The following is a 21,387-nucleotide window of genomic DNA, read 5'->3' on the forward strand; positions in this document are numbered from 1 at the left end:
ATGAAATCACTGGGAATTTTACAGCTGATTCAAGTGAGGGCAGAAATTCAGCTCACAAATCTTCATATTCTAGCATGGTGGGGCTGGGGATATGATCCCAGCCTATATGCATATTTGATCTGAAATCCCAAACACACTGCTCTTCTTTCACATCTCACTGCATTCTGCACAGCGGTGCTCAGACAACAGACGGGTTCTGAGCAGATTCTGGAGGCAAAAAGTTTACTTTTTGTCTTCTGACCCAAGTAACCAAGCTGGACCCTCTGTTGTTACAGGTGGGGTCTGAGGAAGGAGGACACTGTTACTCCATAGCTGATGAAATTAAAAGGCCTTCCCATCCCCCTGCAGCACTTCCTGCAATGCTCCATACACTAAAAGTCGTAGAACACTACAAGCTGGATCACAGCTCAGTGCATTCCACTGCACTTTGTCACGCTTCCCTGACCGATACTATGCCAAAAATTACTAGCTTTAACAGTTCTCTGGTGAATAAAAGAGCTTTTGCAACTCTGAAACAGAGCTGAGTTTTTAATTCATGTTAAATCTGCTTTTCTGTTCTGAAGGAACATTTTTAATGCTGCCTGTAATTCCCCTTCTGTGCTTTTTTTACTTCTGTAGTGACTTTTGTGAAGCTAAAGGAAAAATTCAAGCTGACTAATTTTAAAAGCCTTAAAGAGACCTCTAAAATACGCCTGAAGGAAGTAAAAATATGACCTAGCAAAATATAAAGATGAAAAAGATCCACATCACATTCATATAAATTTAGAAATACATGGCAACAAGATTCACAAGAAGGCTACCACAGACAAAAAAACCCAAAGTACAGTTATCAACTGAGCACAATCTTGCTGCCCAAGACTGCTGAGGACTGCAAATGCCTTCTACTCAGATACTCTTGCAGTATAGAAATATGCCTTAAGAACCTTTCCCTTTTAATCTTTTATGCAAAACTCATGCCTACAATTACCAAAAGTACTTGCTTATGAGAACACTGTAACACAAACATAAGCACTTAAGAGAGTAAAATGTCCATTATGGCAATGCTTGACTCCTCTCCAAAGCAGAATACCAGCATGATGCATGTGCACCCAAAAAAGGGATCCTGCCTCTCTCCAAGGCAGTTAACTTTGCTCAGCAGATCAAGAACTGATGGCTCCAGCCCATTTTTGGAACAGTGGGTTTCACTATCCAACCCCATCTCCAGGCTGACTTAGAAACACGCCTGCCCTGATTTCTCCTTGCATATGGAAATAATAAAGCTATTTTTACATGAAAAGCAAATCCTTTATTTTCTCAAAAACAAGAACAATCAGTGCAACAAGCACAGAAGCCAGGCGTTTGGAATAGAGGAGGGTGTTACCTGAAAGTACAAAAAGCAATTAAGCCTTGTGAGCAGAACATGTGGGCAGAATGGGGGGTTAAGCATGAGTTTAGACAGCAAGCAAACAAAAAACTGAAAAGAGGGTGGGAAGGAGGAATGTAAGGTAAACTGGAACTCTTAAATTCAGTAAGCTAAGGTGAGGAAAGCACCTCTGCAGTGATACCAGCTAGAGCCAGCAGCAGGCACACACTGGGGGAACTCTGGTGGGAACCCCACATGGCTCTTCTTGGTTTGCAGGGAGCAGTTCAGGCTCAGGCTGCTGCTTCAGTCCCCCTGCAGAGTGGAAGAGAAGGGCTCTCCCAACACCCTGAGCATGATCTCTTCAAGCCAGATACTCCAGTTTGCCATTAATGGTTGAGCTCAGCACTACCATCTTGGAGATCCAACTGCCCTTGCCCCTCTCAAGTAAATGCCAAATATCATCCTCTTATCACACACACAATTCCTGTTTTTTAGCAGGAGCTCCATCCCTGTTATGCTTCCCATTGGCCATCATCATTGTCAGATATCACTCTCCTGTCAGAGTTTAAACCCCAACACCAATACTTCCTCTATCCATTAGTTGCCATGGTCTGCGAGTCAAAAAGTAAACAAAAAAGAGCCTCTTCTCAGACTGGGAAACCACAAAGCTACTATGTGAATGCGGCAAAACAAACTAGCTCTCTGTTTAGTGGCAGGAGCTTCCCCAAATTCACGGGCTCAACAGTTTGTGTGCAAGGAGGGCTCCACTAGTTCGACTCAGGGCTTTGTCTAATGCTGGACAACAGTCCTGCTTCCCCAAGTTAATGGGAGAGAGGGAGAGAAGGAAGTTATATGCATGGCAGAAACGAAGATAACTGGCCTGCCCCAGCCAGATGTAGATGCTGTGCTGATGGCTGCTGCTGTTTGGCCTGTGTAGGGCAGAGTGAAGAGTTCATACCCCATTACATAGTGGCGAGCTTGGGAGCACAAACTCTCTTGCTCAAAGCAAGAAACGGTTCTTCACAAAAACCCAAGAAATCCTGATAAGCATGTAGCACTGCTATTTGCCCAAAATAATGCTCCTGGAGGTGCTGAACACATACGAGGACACTCTGGCCCTCCCAGGAATCTGAGAGAAGACACCTCAAAGCAGTGCTGTGTCCCAGACTCCCCCTCCTAAGCATTGGTGCTCCAGGCTTGGGGGCCAACAGATTCTCCCTGGCAGCAAATCTGAGAGCCCAATTCTGCCTGAGTGAGGAGCAGGGCCTGCAACAGCAAGTTCTCAACCTCCAACAGTTTCTAACACTTACAAATCACAGAAAAAGTTCCTGGAAAAATCTGTTGGAAGGGATTTTACAGCACCAACGTAATACTGAAAAAATACTTTTTCTAGTTACTTTCATGTGGTTAAGAGCCCTGAAGGTTCACTTCTCAGCAAACAGAGAGATGAGGGGCGGGGGGAAGGCACACCAACGCAAATGAAAATTCTTGTGGTTTGCTTTCGAATTTGCTGGCACTTCCCAGTGAGGTCCTCTTGTACTATGGGGGGGAAGCTGGCTCAGCACGTGTCCTGGCTGACACTGATGACTTTTGCCCACTTGTAGATTCCCAGGCTCCAGGTCTTCAATTTGCACTGCTGAACACTGCACCAGTAGCTTCTCTCCACTATTTGCATGACCGCAACACCACATGTTCCACAGGTTTGTCATAAAACACCTTCCAGAAAGCACTCAGTGGACATGCTGCTTGCATTAAAGAACATAACAAAAAGATTTTCTAAACACCAGGGATGGCAAATGTGCAAGAAATGATCACAGGAAGGAGATGGAAGTGAGTTTCCAGCATAACAACTGCTGAAGCACCTGGAAGAATAAGAAAAATTTCACCCTGCTCCAGCACACAGCCAGCAGGTTGCTACCATGCCTGGGCAGCAGAGATCACATGGGCAATCAGGGGAGCATTTAAAATACAGGGATCATCATCATCAAACTGTGCTGGAAAACCAGGAAAAAAAAGGCTCCACCAAGGTGTAATGCATATCGTTTGGAGCACTCATTTGGAGCCAGGACAAAACCAGCCCAATATGGAGTGAATTTATCTTGATTCAAAGGTCTCTGTCTTTTGACCACAAGTTTTTATATTTTTAATTGGTACAAGCAGATTTTTTTTTATTGTAAACAAGGATACCTCACACAAATTAGTATTTCAAAGGTTCCAATTATGTTGATTGAATTGGATTTTATACATCTTTTTCAGGCTGATGTCTGGCAGGATGGTGGAATGAACACAGCAACTGTGGCAATGCTGGAAGAAAAGCATGAATAGGACAGGTGGCTGCTGTAAGCACAGCCTATGAAGCCCTGACACTGAATGGAAGAAAAGATGCAGAAACAAAAACATACAGGGTGTGCTGGCAAAGTCACATTACACTTGCATCTATAATTCTTTAACATGTCCCACCAAAGTTTTTTGATATGAAAGAGTTATTCCTTAGTAGTTTGCAATTATATTAGAAAAGATCAACTCATTTAGGGTATTCAGAGGCATATAGAGAAAGGCCTGTAGGAAGTACTGAATATTAGTCATTCAAACCAATGAAGCAAAAAAAGCAATGCAATAGGACAACAGGTAAAGAATGGAAGGTATAGACTTGAAATAGCCTGAAAGATAAGAACTGATACAGTGGGAAGGCAAAACAAAACAAAAGGGAGGGAATGAAACTGCAGATCAGCAACAATGATCTCTGAATCTCTGCTGACATTTTCTTTTGTTTTGAAATAACCCCCGTCCAACTGATTCAAATAGTGGATAAAATCGTAGCCATATAAAGACTTTTACAGGAGTAATTTCACACTGCTAGTTCTCCTTCCAAAGTCAGTCTCTTTAAAGGGCAGAAACTTAACCATATTGTCACCCAGTAGCAGTAGTCTTCTTTCTAGCACTTATTCATGTGAGGTGCAAGACCCTGCATCTTTGCATGCTTTGGATTAAATGAGCAATTTACAAACTCAATCTGCATTAGAATAATGAAGGATATAGAAAAGGACGATAATGAAGGGCATAGAAAACAGTTCCAAAATACTTGGTCATTCAAGCAGTATACATTTAAATCTCACCATTTTCCCAATTCCCACTGTATTTGTATTTCTCTGAGTGCATAAGTGACTCTGTGTATCACAGTAAGTTTCACACATGCACACATACACTGATAACAATTAAAGACAAAGCAGCAGCACAGAACAGAGTTATTTTCCCAGGCTGTCCTTGCCACGGCCATTACCTGATTCACAAAGTTCTGGGTACACAGCGTTCTTTGGCCTCAGCCTTCTGAAAATTAATTGACCTAGAAATAATTTTTTAAAGTATTTTCATATCCTCTCTCATTCTTTTCATCCTTCACCTCCCTAGGGAAATATTTTTAATTACGTGGATTCACTCAAAATGAAGAGCACAAGTTTCTCATCAGGAAAAATCCATCTCTTGCACTGCAGGGAAGCAGAACATAGCCTCAAACATTAGAATATTGTTTCCTTAGACTGAAAAATAAATCTTCAATGCAGTATCAAATCCTGTGGATTAAGTTCTTCACAAACAGCTGGTACCATGCAGACACTGCAGTGATCCCAATACATTTATGCACACATGCATAAATGTATGAAACCAAATTTCTGTGTGTCAATTTGTAACCCGGAAGTTTCTTGTGAAGTGCCAGTGACTGCCCAGATGGCAGGACAAGACTATTAGGAACAAAACAGTTCTGCTGCACTGCAGCCATAGCTGGGAGACTCCACGAAGATCAGAGCTGACAGAACCACCTCAACAGAAGCTGCCCAGTAACATAAAGTCAAAACCATTCCTACCAGAAACAGTATTTTGGGTGATGTGCAGCAGATGTGTAGGGCAGGCAGACAGCAAGAGTTCGACTAGCTGACTTTCATCAGGCTTTTATTAAAACATCTTCTGGAGATGGGAAATTGGGATCCCTCTGAAGCCTGGACAATAGGAGACTGCTACGATAATACCACAGACCACAATGCTACAGCAACTTCAGCCTCTAATTTGGTAATCAGAGGCATTGCTAAATTATTCTTTTTTTTCCAAAAAGCTAGAGAATTATAAAAACTTAGAAATAAGGGCCAGCATTTCCCACTCTAAGCCTCAGCTCCAATCAACATAAAAATGTCAGCTCTAATCTACGCTCACAATTAGGTTATGAACAGAAGCAGGAGTGAAAGAAGTTAGACGTATTTCAGGTGCTGTACACATAACCCACGTAAGTTTAAAGCCCAAGTTAACACAAACATGTGCAGCTTTAAGCAAACAATGATCATAGGTCTGTCCCTGCTTGATTTTACTAGTGCAAACTGCATTTGTTCCAGCAGTACTTGATTGGACATCTACCCTAGAGTAGCTAATAGCCACAGACAGCTTGTAAGCCAGTCAGAACTCTTTCTGAGGTCAAAGAAAGGAAAACCTGGGTCTCCCCAGCTGTTTCTTATGAGTGATTCAAGGCAATGGTAGGGAATTAATGGACATATCCACTACAGGAGAAAAGCATCAGTTGGCACCACCAAGTGAAAAGATTGGAAGGGCTCTTTCACATCTCATCTACTTCAGCCAGCACTTGCAAGTCACAGAGACAGGCAGCACCCAAGGAGCAAAGAGTGCAAATACTGGAGCCTGATTTATGGAAGATTAGGGGGACACAGGGACAACACACATGGGACACAGACATTCTATAGGAGTTGCCACCACAAGCAGCTGCTGAGCAGAATTTGAATGCTGGGCCCACAGGAGCACCAACAAGGTGTGGTCTGCTCGAGATGGGGGTACAGCAACAAAAAACTGAGGAAAAATGAATGTAATTGTGCATTGTGTATATTTGCCCATGCTTTGGGAAAAAGAAAATTAATTTGAAAAAAATCACTCCATAGAAGTATGGCACATACCTGCATGAGTAGCAATGAATTTTTATTTTCATTGTGCTGATATTCAATTAGCAGCTTTAACATAAGCTTTTAATTAGTTTTGTAACTACTAAAAAACATCCCTAGGTTGAATTGAGTTCTAAATGTACACCTTGACCTACCCCTAAAGACTGTAGCATGTAAAAGTCTTGTATCAAATCCCTCTGCTGAAATCTCTCTGTCATTCAATTTCTTTAAGAAATTGAAAAGAACCACCACAGACAAGCAAAAAACACCCCACTTTCCCCTCCCAATGCAGAGATGCTATTTTTCAGTCTTAGTATAGACTGTAAAATCACATTGGTTCGTCTCAGATACAAGCTGAAAGAACAGCAGAGATTTAGGCTGAAAACAACATAAAAATGCAAAAGGAACAGTTACACCCTACTACTATTGTGATATCGGCTTCCTGTAAGAATAATAATGGCAATCTTCACTTTTGCTCACAAGGGCTTTTTATTAAGACACTGAAGTAAACGCTTGTGCACATTTTTTAGTGACTGTGAAGAAGCAATTTCCTTTCTTACTTAGAAAAAAATATCCATAGCATTCTACTGGCAATTAAATTTTAATAAATTCTACTGGCAATTAAATTTTAATAAATACAATTTAAGTATCCAGTGCACATTAATCCTGTACCCTGTTATAGTAAGATACAATTTTATATGTTTATAATAACTCCCAAGCTTCTAGAATGTTTATCTGATATGAGGAATAGGAAAGTTTAAGATAACTCAAGATTCCCACTTATGTACAGTTGAAGTCTAGCATCTCATTCCTGTCCTTTCATTTCACATACAATCCTACTACCAAGATGTAATTTATTCTATAGTTGATAAAGAAGAAAAAAAGACTAACAAGAATTAAGGGCAGAGTTTAAAATACTCTTGTTCAGTGCAATATTACTTCCCAGCTGCCAGATCTTGTCATGCAAAGGAGAACAAGCAATCATTTACGACTGTTAATAAGTATTTCCACTACCACAAAAACTCAAGAGAAAATACTTTTCTCCCTCCTGCAGGACAAGCATATTCCAAGCTATGCTCACACAGAACAATACCAGGAGTACCTTCTCAAATACATTGTGGGAGTTGTGTCATGACACAGAGAATCTAAGTATGCTCACTAAGCCAGTATCATCAAGAAGTGACAGAAACATAGCCTGGAGACAAGAGAAAAGGCTTAGGAGAGAAAGGTGTCAGAAGCTATCAGCTGAAAAGCAATCTCCACCTTTTGCTTTCAGCCCCTGGAAAGCTATGACTCACTTTTTTTTTCTGAAGCAAGTAAGAATGAAATTACTAAAGTTGCTAACCTCAGGCATATTAGTGGGAAAACACATTCCGTTACAAGCTTTGATGGAAGAACACTGCATTATACTGGAAATCTCTCAGAAAGATTGAAACCAAAAGGGAGGATAGAAAGAAAAAAGTGTAGGAAAAGGTTATGAAACAAGCCCTCAATACATTTAGTAAAGAGAAGGCAGAGTGAACAACTTACCTTCAAATGATGGATGCAAATGGAACACCCAAGAGGCTTTTGGCCTGAATTATCAGATCTATTTCAGTTACTAAAATAAAACCTTTCTCCTGCATTCACCAGTGAGTGCCCTCATTTGAACATCCCTTTTTTCTCCCTGTAACACAAAATACTTCTACAAGCAGCACAGCTTGTAATGACTTGCACCACACTAGCTCAGCTGGTCAGAGCATGGTGCTGACACCAAGGGCACAGGCTAGATCCCTGTATGGGTTATTCACTTAAGGGTTGGACTCGATGATCCTTGTGGATTCCTTCCAATTCAGAATATTCTGTGATCCTCACCTTTAATGTATCTCCCACAGAACAACCCAGGCAATCTTATAACAGCTCATTCTTCAGTCATTTTTCATTAACCAAACAACCTGAATGAAACAAATGAAAACATCCAGAAGATGACTAAGATATTCACCCTGGGCGGGGAAAACTCCTTACACCAGTAAAGTTTACTCAACCAAACACAAAATTTTGTTACAGGACAGGCCAATGTTATGGAATAAATTATCTTATTTGCTATTACAAAATTTTCTGTCCCTCACCTTGAAGACAAGCTGTCTTTTTAGACTTGTCCCCTTAACAAATATATCACAACAGATATTTTACTACAGCAGAGCTTCAGCAAGTCTGTTACCAAAACAAAACTCTACACTGTATCTGCCTCCTGTCATCACTCCAACAACATGGCGAGAAGTCCTACTGCTCAGTGACACACTGCTGGATGGCACATGGATCACAGGTGGACAAGCATGTCCTGTACAGAACAGGAAGAACAGAATACTAGTTCTACATGCTAAATGCAAAAAAGGACTTTTTGCCCAAGCTCTATTTGGCAGAACAGAATTTCCTTCACTTAAAGAACTACAAATATTTGTTCAAATTGAGAGAAATACTTTATTCCCCATTCTCAAAACCTGAAACCAATTGGCATTCCCAAACCAGGGTAGAATCTTTGCCAAATGGTTCAATAAAAAGAAGGTAAATCATGATGAAGAGATTGAAAGAATCCTTGAATGCAAGGAGGAATTAAAAACAAACAAACAAACAAACAAACAAAAACCACTTCTACAGACTGAATCTCATGAATTCAGCGTAACACTGATGACAAGGTAATCAACCTGATATTCTTACACACATTGCACCCTTCCACAGACACCATTCCATTTCCTTGAAAGACACTACCATTAGTAACCAATGGACAGATCTTCCCCTTCAAAATATCCTGATATTGGCACAGGGGGTACATGTTTTACTGCAGATACTTATAAAAGCCTCTGGAGAAAATGAAGCATAAAAACTTCTCCACTTCACATATTCATAGTTGTACAGCAGATAGCATCTTACTGGCAGTATATAGCCTGTAAAAAATCCTAAACCATGATTTTTTTCTTAAAAATAGCTGCCCAAACAAATCATGTCTAGAAATCTTCACCCAGAAAAGGCACCCTTTGCTCAAAGGAAAGTTTGCTCGAGGGAAAGAAAAAAACCCCTACCAAAATGACAAATGTGTAACATTCCACAGTTCATCTAGAACTGCTGCAGCCCACTCTAAATTACAATGTCAGCGGCTGTTCATGCTCCAAGGAAGTACAGTAAGTACAGTACAGCCCATTCAGGTTGTCGGAATGCCACTGATCATACACTCAATTGCATCTATTCATCAGAAACACTCAGTCCACAACAGCAGCTGCATTTACCACCACACCCCAAAGGCCGCCCAGTTGCCCCAGGTGATTCCAGCGGTCTGCCAGCCCACAGGACTGACTCTCCACACTCTTGTCCCCTACAGTGACTGCAACTTACACTTCCAAACCCAAGGACTTTTATTTACTAAAGAATGGCATATTAGGTGTGTTTTTGGCTTCAAGCTTTTACAACGAAAAAGGTCTGGTTTTTTGCAGTCATGTTCTGTGAATTTCAAAACTATTTAGGCTGCACTAATTAATTTTGATTGAAACTCACTCAATAATTACTGTTGAAAACATTACTTAAGCAAACAACAGACAAGTTGCTCCATTTGTTTCAGAAAAGCGATGACTAATTATGTCATGTGTATTTTGGTTTTTTAGCTCTTAAAAAAAAAAAAGATGTAATTGTGGCTTCTTTCAGGTCAATAGTGAAGTCCCCATTGAGTTTATGGGATCAGATTTCACTGTAAAACCATAAACTGCACAATAGCTGAAAAATAAATCTTTCTGGAAGAAAACAGATAATTTAAAAGAATACTGGCAACTTCCTAACCAATTAAAAAAAAAAAAGTCTGTTTTCACATGTAACACCTATATGACTGTAACTGAAAGAACATGAGAATTTGATATTTACTTTACAAATTACACTGCATTTCATATACTTGTGAAGCCTACCAATTGGTTTATAATGAACTTCCTGGCTGTGTAGGACTTTCATAGAGCAAGAGTGAAGTAATAAAATGTTATGTTTCCTTTTTATTTAATAAAACCAATTTCAATTTCATCTTAAACCTTTAGAGTCACTTTAGGCAGAAGAGAGAGCTACAAACCCCAATAAGCAACATCTCTTGTAGGATGTGACATGGTCGTTGTTAAAATCTATCCATGCTACAGATAAGAAAGACGAGTGGAGCTACTAAGAGTATTAAATGGAAGTATCCTTTCCCTAGCCTCTAAAATTCTTCTCCTTTTCAATTGTCACTACTTTCCTTCATCCCTCCAAAAATATTATGGTCTAATAAACAGACTGAAGAGGAATCCTGATCCTCGCATGCTGTCCATCACAACATTTCCCACAAGGTTACTGTTACTTTTCAGTTCCATCTAGAACACCAAAAAGCATCAGCCTAAATCCAGCTGGAAAACGGAATTCCCACAAGATCAAACTGAGTGTTACAGCCCTCAAGTCCTTCTTCACAGCTTCCCAGAATGCTCAGGATTAGAGCTTCTTGTGACAAACTGCCAGACACTTCAGGATGCTTGCAGCTGCTGAACAGCTGATTTGTACCATAAAGTAGGATCGGGAGGGGTAAGATTTTGTATTCTGCAGGCTTGCTCTATGGAAGGCTCAAGTAGAACATGAGCTGTTCATGGACTGAAATCCTTAACCTCAACAGGGCTGGTCCTGGCTTTTGAAAGGGGCAGGTTGGATGTGGGCTTCAATGCCCATTTACCAACTTCACATGAGCATGGGGTTCAGAGGTAAACAGAAACATCCCCAAAGAAACTGAAGCTGACTTCTCTGTTAAATCAGAGACCTGTTAGCTGCCTACAGGACTACAGAACATGTCCACGTGGTAGGCATTGAAAGGCTTTGATGTACAATCACTGATTTACAACAAATCATGATATGAAACAGTTCAGCATCTGATTCAAAACAGCTCATGCACCAGGGGGAAAAGAAGAAACTAGAGGTAGTAATCAGGTCTGTCACCCTACACCCTGCCATCTCCAAGGTCAGATACCATTCACATCATCTCAAGAAGCTCCACTCATTCACAACCCTTCAGGACAGTGAATCTGCATGTGGTCTGGACTCACACTAGGAAGCTCAGTATTTTTATTCTTAGGATTCCAGTCTTGAAACCTCTATTTGGACTCTAGCCTTATGTGATCCTGGTTAAGCCTAGACTTGAGTGCCAAACACACTTAAAGAATGGGCCAAATAATGCCATTGCCAGGCAACAAGCCACAGCTAGGGAGAAACAACAAATGGGGGGATGGAAGGATCATGGCCGATGAGGAGGGACAAAAAAAGCCCAACTGAAAACGTGAGCAAAATTTAAGAAGCAAAAATCTCCACATCAGAGTCAGAACTGGGTTCAATGCTCTAGAAGCAGCAATACCACTGTATGAACATTGAAGTCAAAATAGCTGAATACATAAAAAAATTTACACATATACTTCATTGCACTGCTTTGAATATCAAGACATTTTAACAGGTGTTCAGGTATTTCTGTTTATACATTGGCTTAACATGACTGTGCTGCAGTGTGCTCGAAGTACTTTCCAAGATTTCAGTCCAACAAGCCAAGTTCTATGTGTGAACGATTTGTCCCTGTAACCTACCAAATGTGCACTTCCAATTCAGAATCCAGCTGTGCTCATTTAACCTTGGCTCATATGCACAGGGAGTGTTCCCATCCTAAACAGCTAGGGAAATTTAGAGGCTAGAGCTCTAAAAACCACTGTTTCCATGGCATACTAGAGATCAGAGAAAATTCTTGGCTCCTCCAGATAAATAATTCAGTACAGCATCTTGGTTCACTGGACTAGCAAGTGTTTAGTTGTTCTGCAGCACTTCTTATTAGATATGCAATCTACTCTAGCTCTGATTATCTTGTATAGCATAAACTCTTCGGCATAGAAACAGCACTAATTAATACTTATATAGCTCCAGGGAAACACATATTGTTATACTGTTTATAATAATGCTTGATGTTAGTTTTGTTTTACAGAACCAGAATATAGTCTCGGAGAGGCAAGAGATTCAAATTCAGTCATGAGTGAATGGGGGCTAAGTTTCGAAATCAAGGAGATGCCACTGAAAGCACTTTAGTTTTAAAATCTCTCCATTTTGTATCAAGGACTATAAATGGAAATATTTCAGCTTGTCAACAACTGCTATTTAATCACAAGGGAAAAAAGGTGTTCCTATAACACTCAGAATCTGAACCCAAACCAGCATTTTTTCTCTAGAAAGCAAAATTTTGAATTACTCCTGGACAGAGGTGAAAGCTGACATCAACACTGGAAGCACTAGCAAGATGAATGCAGCTCAGCACAAAGAGACTGCGTTCTGCACCACATGAAAGGTCTTTGAATTAAGAATATATTCTAGCATCAATCCCAGGATGACAAAAAAAAGCATCTCTGCATCAAGTCTCTGATCTGAGCAGTGCTACCACCTCTTAATAGAAGCAGAGAAAAAGACAAAGAAAAGGTGTGGACAGAACCACTGCAGTCAGCTGAATATTCATCCAATCCCTTCTGCTTCTGGCCAACAGCAAGTGAGATTCTTCAAATACCAGATACTGTGTCTATCATTTCTTACAGTTATTTCTGACAGGGCTGGGCTTAGATGTGCTAGACAAAATTCCACCCTATTACTCACAACTAAGGCTTGTTACTAAACATTGCAGGGAAAATGAACAAGAAAGAAAAAAGAAAAGAAAGATTAAAAAAAGATAAGCTACCCAGTTCACTCTCATATATCAACTGGGGAAATCATAGAAGAATCCTACAGGTCACCATGACTGTCTTTAACATAAATGAACCCCACATTGGGCACATCTGTCCCCAGTAAGTCCATCTACTCTGCTGCTCCTGCAGCAAATCGACTGCCAGAAGAATCAGTGCATTTCCATGACTTTGACAGCCCCCATCAAAATCCATTCTTTGGCCCAGAGTATAAACTTGTTTTGACAGCAGTGCCAGTCCCTGCTCTCAACTCATACGTACCTGATCACAACCTGCATTCACCAGTTCCTGGAGCATCTGCCTGTTGACTTCCACGGCTGCTGTGGTGCTTGATTCATTTGCAAAGGGCAGCAGAGAATATCTGATTTCTCGCAGAGCTTTCTGATATGGTCCAAACTTGGGTGTTTGTCTCATCTGCTGCTGTCTAGCAGCATCCTTCCCTATTAAAATCTTAGGGTCCAGAGAAGTTTCACTGCCTGCTCCCATCGGCAGTCCCTGACCTGAAGATTTGGATGGCTGCTTTAAACCTTCTCGAATCTCTTGCAACCTTTGTCTGCTGTTTCCAGAATATGTCGTAGCAGGAAAAGTCTTTGGCCTCATTGTTGATCCAGTTTTCTCTGAGCATAAATACAGCTTTATTCTTTGTTTCTTTTAAGTTATTTCAAAAACGTGTCACTTGATGGTATCAATTTATTGTAAACATAATCCTTCAAAGAGAAGAAAAGGGAAAATTCTCAAGAGATTTATGCCAATGTTTTACTTCAGCTCACAATCTTCACATTTCCTATGGAAAACGAAAATCTGTGGAATCACCATTTTGCACACTGACAGTGTCTGAAACAAAAGAAAATAAAAAGTATGTTGAGTTAAGTTGATATTGCAAATGCCTCTGAAGGGATAGAAAGACAATCAAGTGAAAATTAATCAGTTTAACCTCTGTCACAGTTGGATACTCTTTAATGATTTTCACTCTATCTGTTTTCAACAGGATTTTAGAAGGCTTTCTCAACATTACCAATAAATAACTCATTTTTCTTTGAAGTTTAACTTTCAAAATAAAATAAAATAAAATTCCTAAAAACTAAGGTTTAAAAAAGCTATTTAAGTACCTAACTGTGGCAAGTTTCCTACTCAATTGCATAACCAAATTCTGGACAAGTCTATCCTATTTCATAATTAGGGAAGAGTATGCTCATGAAATGTTTTTCCCCCACTTAAGATTTTGTTTGTTTTACACTAGCTGAGCACAGTTTCAGAGGTTTATGAAAAAGATTTATAATGGAAATATTGATGACTCCAACCATAGCAACTTCTAGTATTTCAATAACAAACTGAATAACAGAAAGACAAGATATTCTGCCTTTCCATGTGAATAATTTAGCAAAGGTAACAGTTCTTACCAGAACTAGAAGGAAGAGGGGAGGAAAAAAAAAGAAGGGAGGAAAGGGTATATGATCTCTCAATCGCTATACCTTATAGGGAAGAAAGGGAATAGAGGGGTAAATGGAGCTCCACAGTAAGAGCAGAAGATGAAGAACCAGATCATATAACATCCCAACACAGAAAAAGAAGCCTTTGAGACAACTTTATGTTCTCTACTGCATGTCACCTCTTCTGACATGCAGCAGAGAACACCCATGCAGCACAGCTGAGCTACTGTACAACTTGTGATCTCCATGCAGCACAAAGTTACAACAAGAATCATCCCTTAACTAAATCTTTATGCATCACCGTAATACAAACAGGAAATAACGGTGCATTTGGAACAGGATTAGAAAGACAGCCTAATCAGAAATGCAACCTAGCTATTTGATGCTGGTTATGCAAGTTAGCTTCTTCTGCTGCCATTTGCACTTGCACAGTGACTTCTGAACAGTGCTCCAGCCACCTTCCTGGTAAGAGAAGAATTTCATTCAGTTGTTTCCAAATTGCAAATACAGAGGATGGTAACACACTGTATGTTTCTCGCCAGCACTCAGAAGTTAATTGGATTTTTTTTAAAGGTGCTTCACTTTTGATCATAGGACATTTACCACTGAAAAGGGTTTCTTCGGGAAGTATTGTTCTTTATTTTCCCATGCTCATATTAAAAACTCTTTTTGTTGTGAGAGCTGTAGCATTTCCCAGAAAATCAACCATTTCCATGCATTTACCATCACTTCTCACTGCTAAGCAAACAGCTCACTGCTGTGAAGCCCAACAGAATCAGGACACATTCACCTCTGAAGCCCACCACCACGTCCTCATCAGGACAGAGTGCACTTCGAGCTTTCCTCTACAACCAAGGTCTGAAATGCAGCACTGCAGTCAGACCCCAGACTCATCTATGATGGTTCACCAGTCTGAAATGCAGGAGCACAGATCAGTCACTTGAGATTAACCCTAGTCAACCTTTTCTGTTAGGATTTAAATGCTCCATTAAATAAAAACACCTATAATGTGTTTGAGGTCTTGAGCTCCTCCATTCGGTGCTCTCCATGAATACCCTGCAACACTAACTCACAGAGAAGTGACAGTGACATTTGCCAATGGTTTTAAGGGAAGCACTAATGCTGTTCATCCAGATTTTGATGTTTCCACAAACCAGCTATTGGTCAGTAACAGATCAAACTTTCATTGACCCAAGTGAAGACAAAAGTAACTGCAGGATCTCAGGAACAGATTTTTTTCTGCTTGGACAGATACAGCAAAATATAATGCACAGACTTGGTAAAAAATAAAACACAATAGTATTGCAGCCTTCTTTGGATTGCATCATAACTAGCTAGTGCTTAGAAGACAGAGAGCAATTAATTGGTCTATAATTGCCTTTCTTTTTCTGACAGCAGCAGGCAACATATGGCTTGGTTGAGGGCTCTGGGTTGTTCTTCCTTTTCAGTCCCTGTGCCAATCCTCAGGCCTGGGATGTGCTGGGAAAGCTTGCAAGCCCCCCACCTTTTTGCAGCAAAAGACTGCTTTCTCACTTACACACATGCTTCACATAAAGAACTTCTGTGACCTTTAGCCTAAGCTCGAGTCTAATAATGCTGGGTCAAGCCAGCTGGCAACTTCCTCCGCTTACATTTACAATACTGCTTAAACCAGAAAGAAATGTTGCTCGATTTGACAGTATGGATGAGAGCAGCAACAGCAATAAGTATTGGAGCTAACTGCAAAGCTGTTTCATATTTTACAGGGGGTTTTTAAACTAAATATGTAAGATAAGAAAAAAAAAGTAAATATTACAGATGATTTACAAGGAAAGACAAGCTGCTGGCTTTTTCATATCTTCCTGTGATTTGCATTTTTCAGAAAAAAAAATTGTTGTATACTTTAAAAGATACATAGTGTGTCTCACTCTGTCTAAGCATTTCTATCTGTACATCTGGATTTGGATAACTTCAGATCCTTCTAATCTGCACCCTGCCTGCAGCATGCATATATTGATCGCCTTCCTGCCATCAGAAGAAATTATTTTAGGGTTGTTAGCCATTCTGACTAAATAGTTTTAAGGTCTTTTCCAAATGTTACATGTTCTATATTAGTTAGAAGCTTATCCATTGTCCTGAAGACATGACACTTCAAACAGGTGCAGTATTACTTTATATACATAGAGGTAAACAATTTTTGAGTAACTGATTGTTCCATTTGAGATATATCAGCAGCTAATCTGTCAACAACCAAACAACGATACACTGAAATGATATGCTGATGTCAGCAGCACTATCTATTCACTCTCCTGTTTCTTCATTCACTAACAGGCTGCGTGTGCTAGCGGCTCTGAGGAGCTGGGACACAAGGCAAGAAACTAAAGCGCACCCGAGCTGGTGAGCTGCTTCCCTGTAACTGTGCAGGCACTGGAGCGAGCTGAACTTGAAATCACTGCAGTAAAGGAAGGAGTAAAGTTTTAAGAAACTGCTACAACTTCCTTCCCTCTCTCAATTTAGAGGTATTGCTCTGGGGGCTTTTTTGGAACACAAATTCAAGGAAGCAGGGACTGCTCACTTTGTATTGGAGGGCTATGATGGCAGGGAAGCGTTTCAGGAATTTTATTATTATACAAACCGTGCTTCTCTTTATAAGTGGGCACACTGTGCAAGTGAAGAAAAGTCGAAAGGGGATTTTCCCTGAAACGATTCCGCCTCTCCTCCTGCTAACAGAACTGTCCAAAAGTGACTCTGTGCCCGTGTCCCAGTGCCAGCCACAAGCACCGGCCCAAGGCAGGGCTGTGGGAAACAGCTCACCTTCCCCCTCCACAGCAGCCCGGTAGTGACTGACCGCAAAGCCCGGACACTCCAAACGAGCCCCTTCTGCGTCATTTGCGCGAGTGCCTTTCCCGGGGAAAGGGCTATTTCAACACGCACACCGCTCACGAGGCAGCGGAGAGGGTGGCGATCTGCTGGGTTTTGGCAGTGACCTTCGGCTGACTGGGAACAGCGGGGCCCCCGCCGCAGCCAGACGGGACCCCGCGGGCTCCGGATGCCCCCGGCCGGCTCCCCGGGGCCCTCGCTCCCGGCGACACCCGCCCCGAGGGTCTGCTCCCCACCCCCGTGCCGCCGGGAGCCCCTTCTTCCCCCACTCTTTTCGTGGGCAGAAAGCTCCCAAAATAAACTCCGGCCATTTATTAGCACCTCCGGCCAGCTGGGGCAGAGGCCTCGGACGGGCGGACCCCATCCCGCTCCGCCGGGGCTGGGCTGGGCTGTCACACGGGTGTCCGGAAAATGTCGGAGGGTGCGGGCAGGGCGCCCGGGCTGCCCCCACGGGAGGACTCACACACGGGACGCTCGCTCTCGCTTCGAGGACCGACCCATCTCCGCTCACCCGCACCCCCGCTTCCCCACAGGACTTTCCCTTCGGCGGAGAGCAGTTTTGGGGGATGGGGAGCGCTCCCACCCGGGGCTGAGGGGAGCCCGCGCCCCCCGCGCCCGCCCCGCTCACCTCCCCGGGGCGCCCGGCGCCGCCGCTCGCCCTCCGGGGCTCGGTGCGGCGCGGCTCAGCGGCGGCGGCGGCCGCGGCGGCGCGGGCCGCGCTCCATCTTCCCCCTTGGCCGTCCCGGGCGCCGAGTGCGGGGCGCAGTCGGGACATTCGCTACATTGTTGGCATTCCATTCGCGCCACGTGACCCCGCGGCGCCCGCGTCATTCCACTCCCTCCCGGCGCATTCCAGCGGGGGGAGGCGCTTCCAGGGCGGGAAGGGCCGGCGCACCCTCTGGGACCGAGGTGGTGGGGCCGCCTGCCCTCCGCCCGCTGGCCCCTCGGGGCACCCGGCCGTGGCTTTACAGGCTGTAAGAAGTGACACCTCTTCCTCTCACAAAACCCATTCCGCGTCACAGCAACTCCTCGCTGGGTTCTGGCGGGAGAAGGGTGGGAGAAGGGTGGCACTGCCTCCACTTTTTGAGGCGAAGTGGGCTGGGGTAGAATCGTGGAATGGCAGGAAAGGACCCTAAAAGCCCATCTAGTTTCAACCCCCTGCTCATGGAGGGCACCTTCCACCAAACAAGGTTGCTTAGAGCCCATCCAACCTGGTCTTGGACACTTCCAGGGAAGAGGCATCCACAGCTCCTCTGGGCAAGATAAGTGGCTCAGGAGTGCTCTTCCACTCACCCCGCGCTCCAGACTCATTTAAATGGAAAGGTCTGTGCTGAGAGCTGTTACTCCTACCAGTCCCATGCTGGACTAACCAGGCACACAAAGTGGCACCACTATCAAAGCCTACTTGGGATTTCCTTTCGGTTTCTGGTTTGCTTGGGGTTTTTTTGAAGCAGATTACTTATTTTTCATGTTGTTTCATAATGCATAATGGTGAGGAGATGAGGGAGCTATGAGGTATCAGAGGACAGACAGGGAATTCACATCTGGAACAAAATGCAGAACCAAGCTGCAAAGGATATTTGGATGCAAAGTTCTGTTACACCTTGTTAAGGATGGAGGTACCTGGAACCAGATTCATAGGCTCAATAAGACTGGAAAAGATCTCTGAGATCGAGTCCAACTGTTAACCCAACACTGACATGTTCACTTCCAAATCATATCCCCAAGTGCCACATCCGTGTACCTTTTGAACACTTCCAGGAGTAGTGACCTCACCACTTCCCTGGACAGCCTGTTCCAAAGCCCACCACCCTTTCATAGAAGATATTTTCCCTAAGATGAAATCTAAACCTCCCCTGGCACTACTTGAGGCCATTTCCTCTTGTCCTGCTGCTTCTTACTTAGGAGAAGAGACAGACCCCCCCCCTCACTAAACCTCCTTTCAGGTAGTTTTAGAGAATGATAAGGTCCCCTTATGAACCTGTTTTTCATGAAAGCAGGAATAATATGATTTTTGATATCTCTCCGGTCTTTAATAAAGACAATTCACCATGAGAAATAATCCCCACACTCCCCAAAGCAGGAATGTTTGGATCTGTGAGGCTGGCTCAGACCCCTCAGAATGACAGATACGCATGCTAGTCATAACCAGGGGGTATTAATACAGAGTAAAAACCACGAGAAGGTAAACTTCCTTACATATAGGCATATATCTTTAGATCATTAACATGGAAGAAGCCTGCAGTCCTGAAATTCTTCAAAATTCTTAAAATCCTGTTGCACAGCTGAGAGGTGCTCATTGTAGGGTCGCTCTGTTTGGCAGGGAAGATGTCAGTCTTGCAAACTGTTAGGACACGTTTAATCATGCGACGAGCCCCAGTGTCTTCCACTGGACTGCAGCACATATAAAGAGAAGTCTGTGTATAACTGTCTTTCCAGGATGGGAGCTATATTTACAGCCTTTTCCAAGCCTGGGAGACTATTTTTGTAAGTAATATACTCATGGGCAGTCTTATCTCAGGATAGTTCTCTGAGCTCGTTTACCATAAATTGTTTTTTCAATGTCTTCCATGCCAAACTGTCAATAGTGCCTATACATGAATAATGCTTATTAAAAAAATAATGCTTATAAAAGTGCTGGTTTGGGAGGAGAATAGAGTGCTGCATTTCATGAGAAAAATGCAGCTTGGTGCATAGAAATTGTTTAGCATCTCATCTGAAGGCAGTCTGTTACTGCATATAAATTGCTGTCAGAATTTCAATAGTGTCATTGACTGGAATATGTTGTAGGGCAGGGTGGGGGGCAAAGAGAAAGCCTGTCACTCTGGACAGCAAAAGATAAGGAAATCCATTAGGTTCAGACCAGATTCCAGTGTTGGCAGAACATTGCAGGAAAATGTGGGTCATTTTGCAATCTTCAAATACCTGCAAAACTGAAGTAAATTTTAAATGATATGACAGATGCAGCATGGCTTCATTTTCTGAATTACTGCTGTGCTTATCCGATGAAGCATAGCAACATGATTGCCCAAACTAGACATTGCTCAATGGCTTGAGACCTTTTCCCAACTAAGTTCAGGCTGGTTTAAAGGAACAGCATCAAGATAAAAATTGCTTACGCTGTGCTATAATACTCTTTTGTAAGATTTGCTTGTTAACCACTTTCTTAAATCTAAGTAAAACAGTTCTTTGAATTTACTTTTCTCCTTTGGAATTGTTTGTTTTCCTGTTGCATTCTGATCCATCTGGGAATGAGACTCAGCTGCACTATCTTGCTTCCTGGTTCCAGGCAGCTGCACTTTCTGAATTTTCATGCAGTTGCACAGAGTTCCTGGGATAGAATTCCCACCAGCAGAGCAGCAAGTGCTGGTGAGATGGGTTGCATCCATCCGCTAGAAAATGCCCATATTCAGCTGGTGCACCACAGATTTAGATACTCTGAAAACAATTTCTGCTTTAACCCTTTTAGAAACCCAAAGTAATGGAAATCGTGTTCCTCGGAAATACTAGGGAAACTGAAATCAGCTAGGTTGATACAACAACTTGGTTAAAACATGATTTGACCTTTGTAAGGTTTTTGGAGGTTACTGTGAAAGTTGTCTCTTTGGAAATTAGCGTCAAGTCTTTCTTCCTGGCTATCTTCTCCACAGTAAGGCACCTCCTGAAGGAAAGATGCTCCACAAAAAGAGCAATACAATTTGGGCTGTTCGGAGCAGCAAATCTGTTACCAGACTAGACCATGAGAAATTAATCGGCCATGAGTAAGGGACATTGTGTTTATTCATGGCTCTGCTTCAGTGAGTGACGCTGCTGGCTCTGTGGTGATTACAGCACTCACCTGCTGACTTGCCTGAGCAGCTGTCTTGCCGTGTGGGCAAGTGGGAAGGACCACAGATCCACTATTTCACATTCTTTCTCCTTCCACCCACCTGCAACAAGGAGGGAGGTGGGAGCTCTGTGCAGCTTCATCCTGACATCTGATGCTGTGTGCTGCCTCATCCCCTCCTTGTACTCTTGTTTCACTGTTTGCTGGGCCACAGTGTCTCTTTCTAAACGATTGTATTTGGAACCAACTACCAAATCCTTCT

At 42.5% G+C, this 21,387-nt stretch overlaps 1 protein-coding gene across 1 annotated transcript in view; it reads right to left on the reverse strand.

The window, feature by feature from the left end:
• Positions 1-18,104, reverse strand: part of LATS2 (large tumor suppressor kinase 2) — a 48,693-nt gene extending 30,589 nt beyond the window's left edge. Inside the window, exons 1-2 of the mRNA XM_063394656.1 lie at positions 17,928-18,104; positions 13,272-13,844 (exon numbers count right to left, since the gene is read on the reverse strand). Coding sequence (XP_063250726.1) covers positions 13,272-13,610 — 339 coding nt within the window. The 5' untranslated portion in view covers positions 13,611-13,844; positions 17,928-18,104. The remainder of the gene's footprint in view (positions 1-13,271; positions 13,845-17,927) is intronic.
• Positions 18,105-21,387: the final 3,283 nt, after the last annotated feature.

The sequence above is a fragment of the Prinia subflava genome, chromosome 3 (assembly GCF_021018805.1).
Source record: "Prinia subflava isolate CZ2003 ecotype Zambia chromosome 3, Cam_Psub_1.2, whole genome shotgun sequence".
In the NCBI taxonomy this organism is placed as follows: Eukaryota; Metazoa; Chordata; class Aves; order Passeriformes; family Cisticolidae; genus Prinia; species Prinia subflava.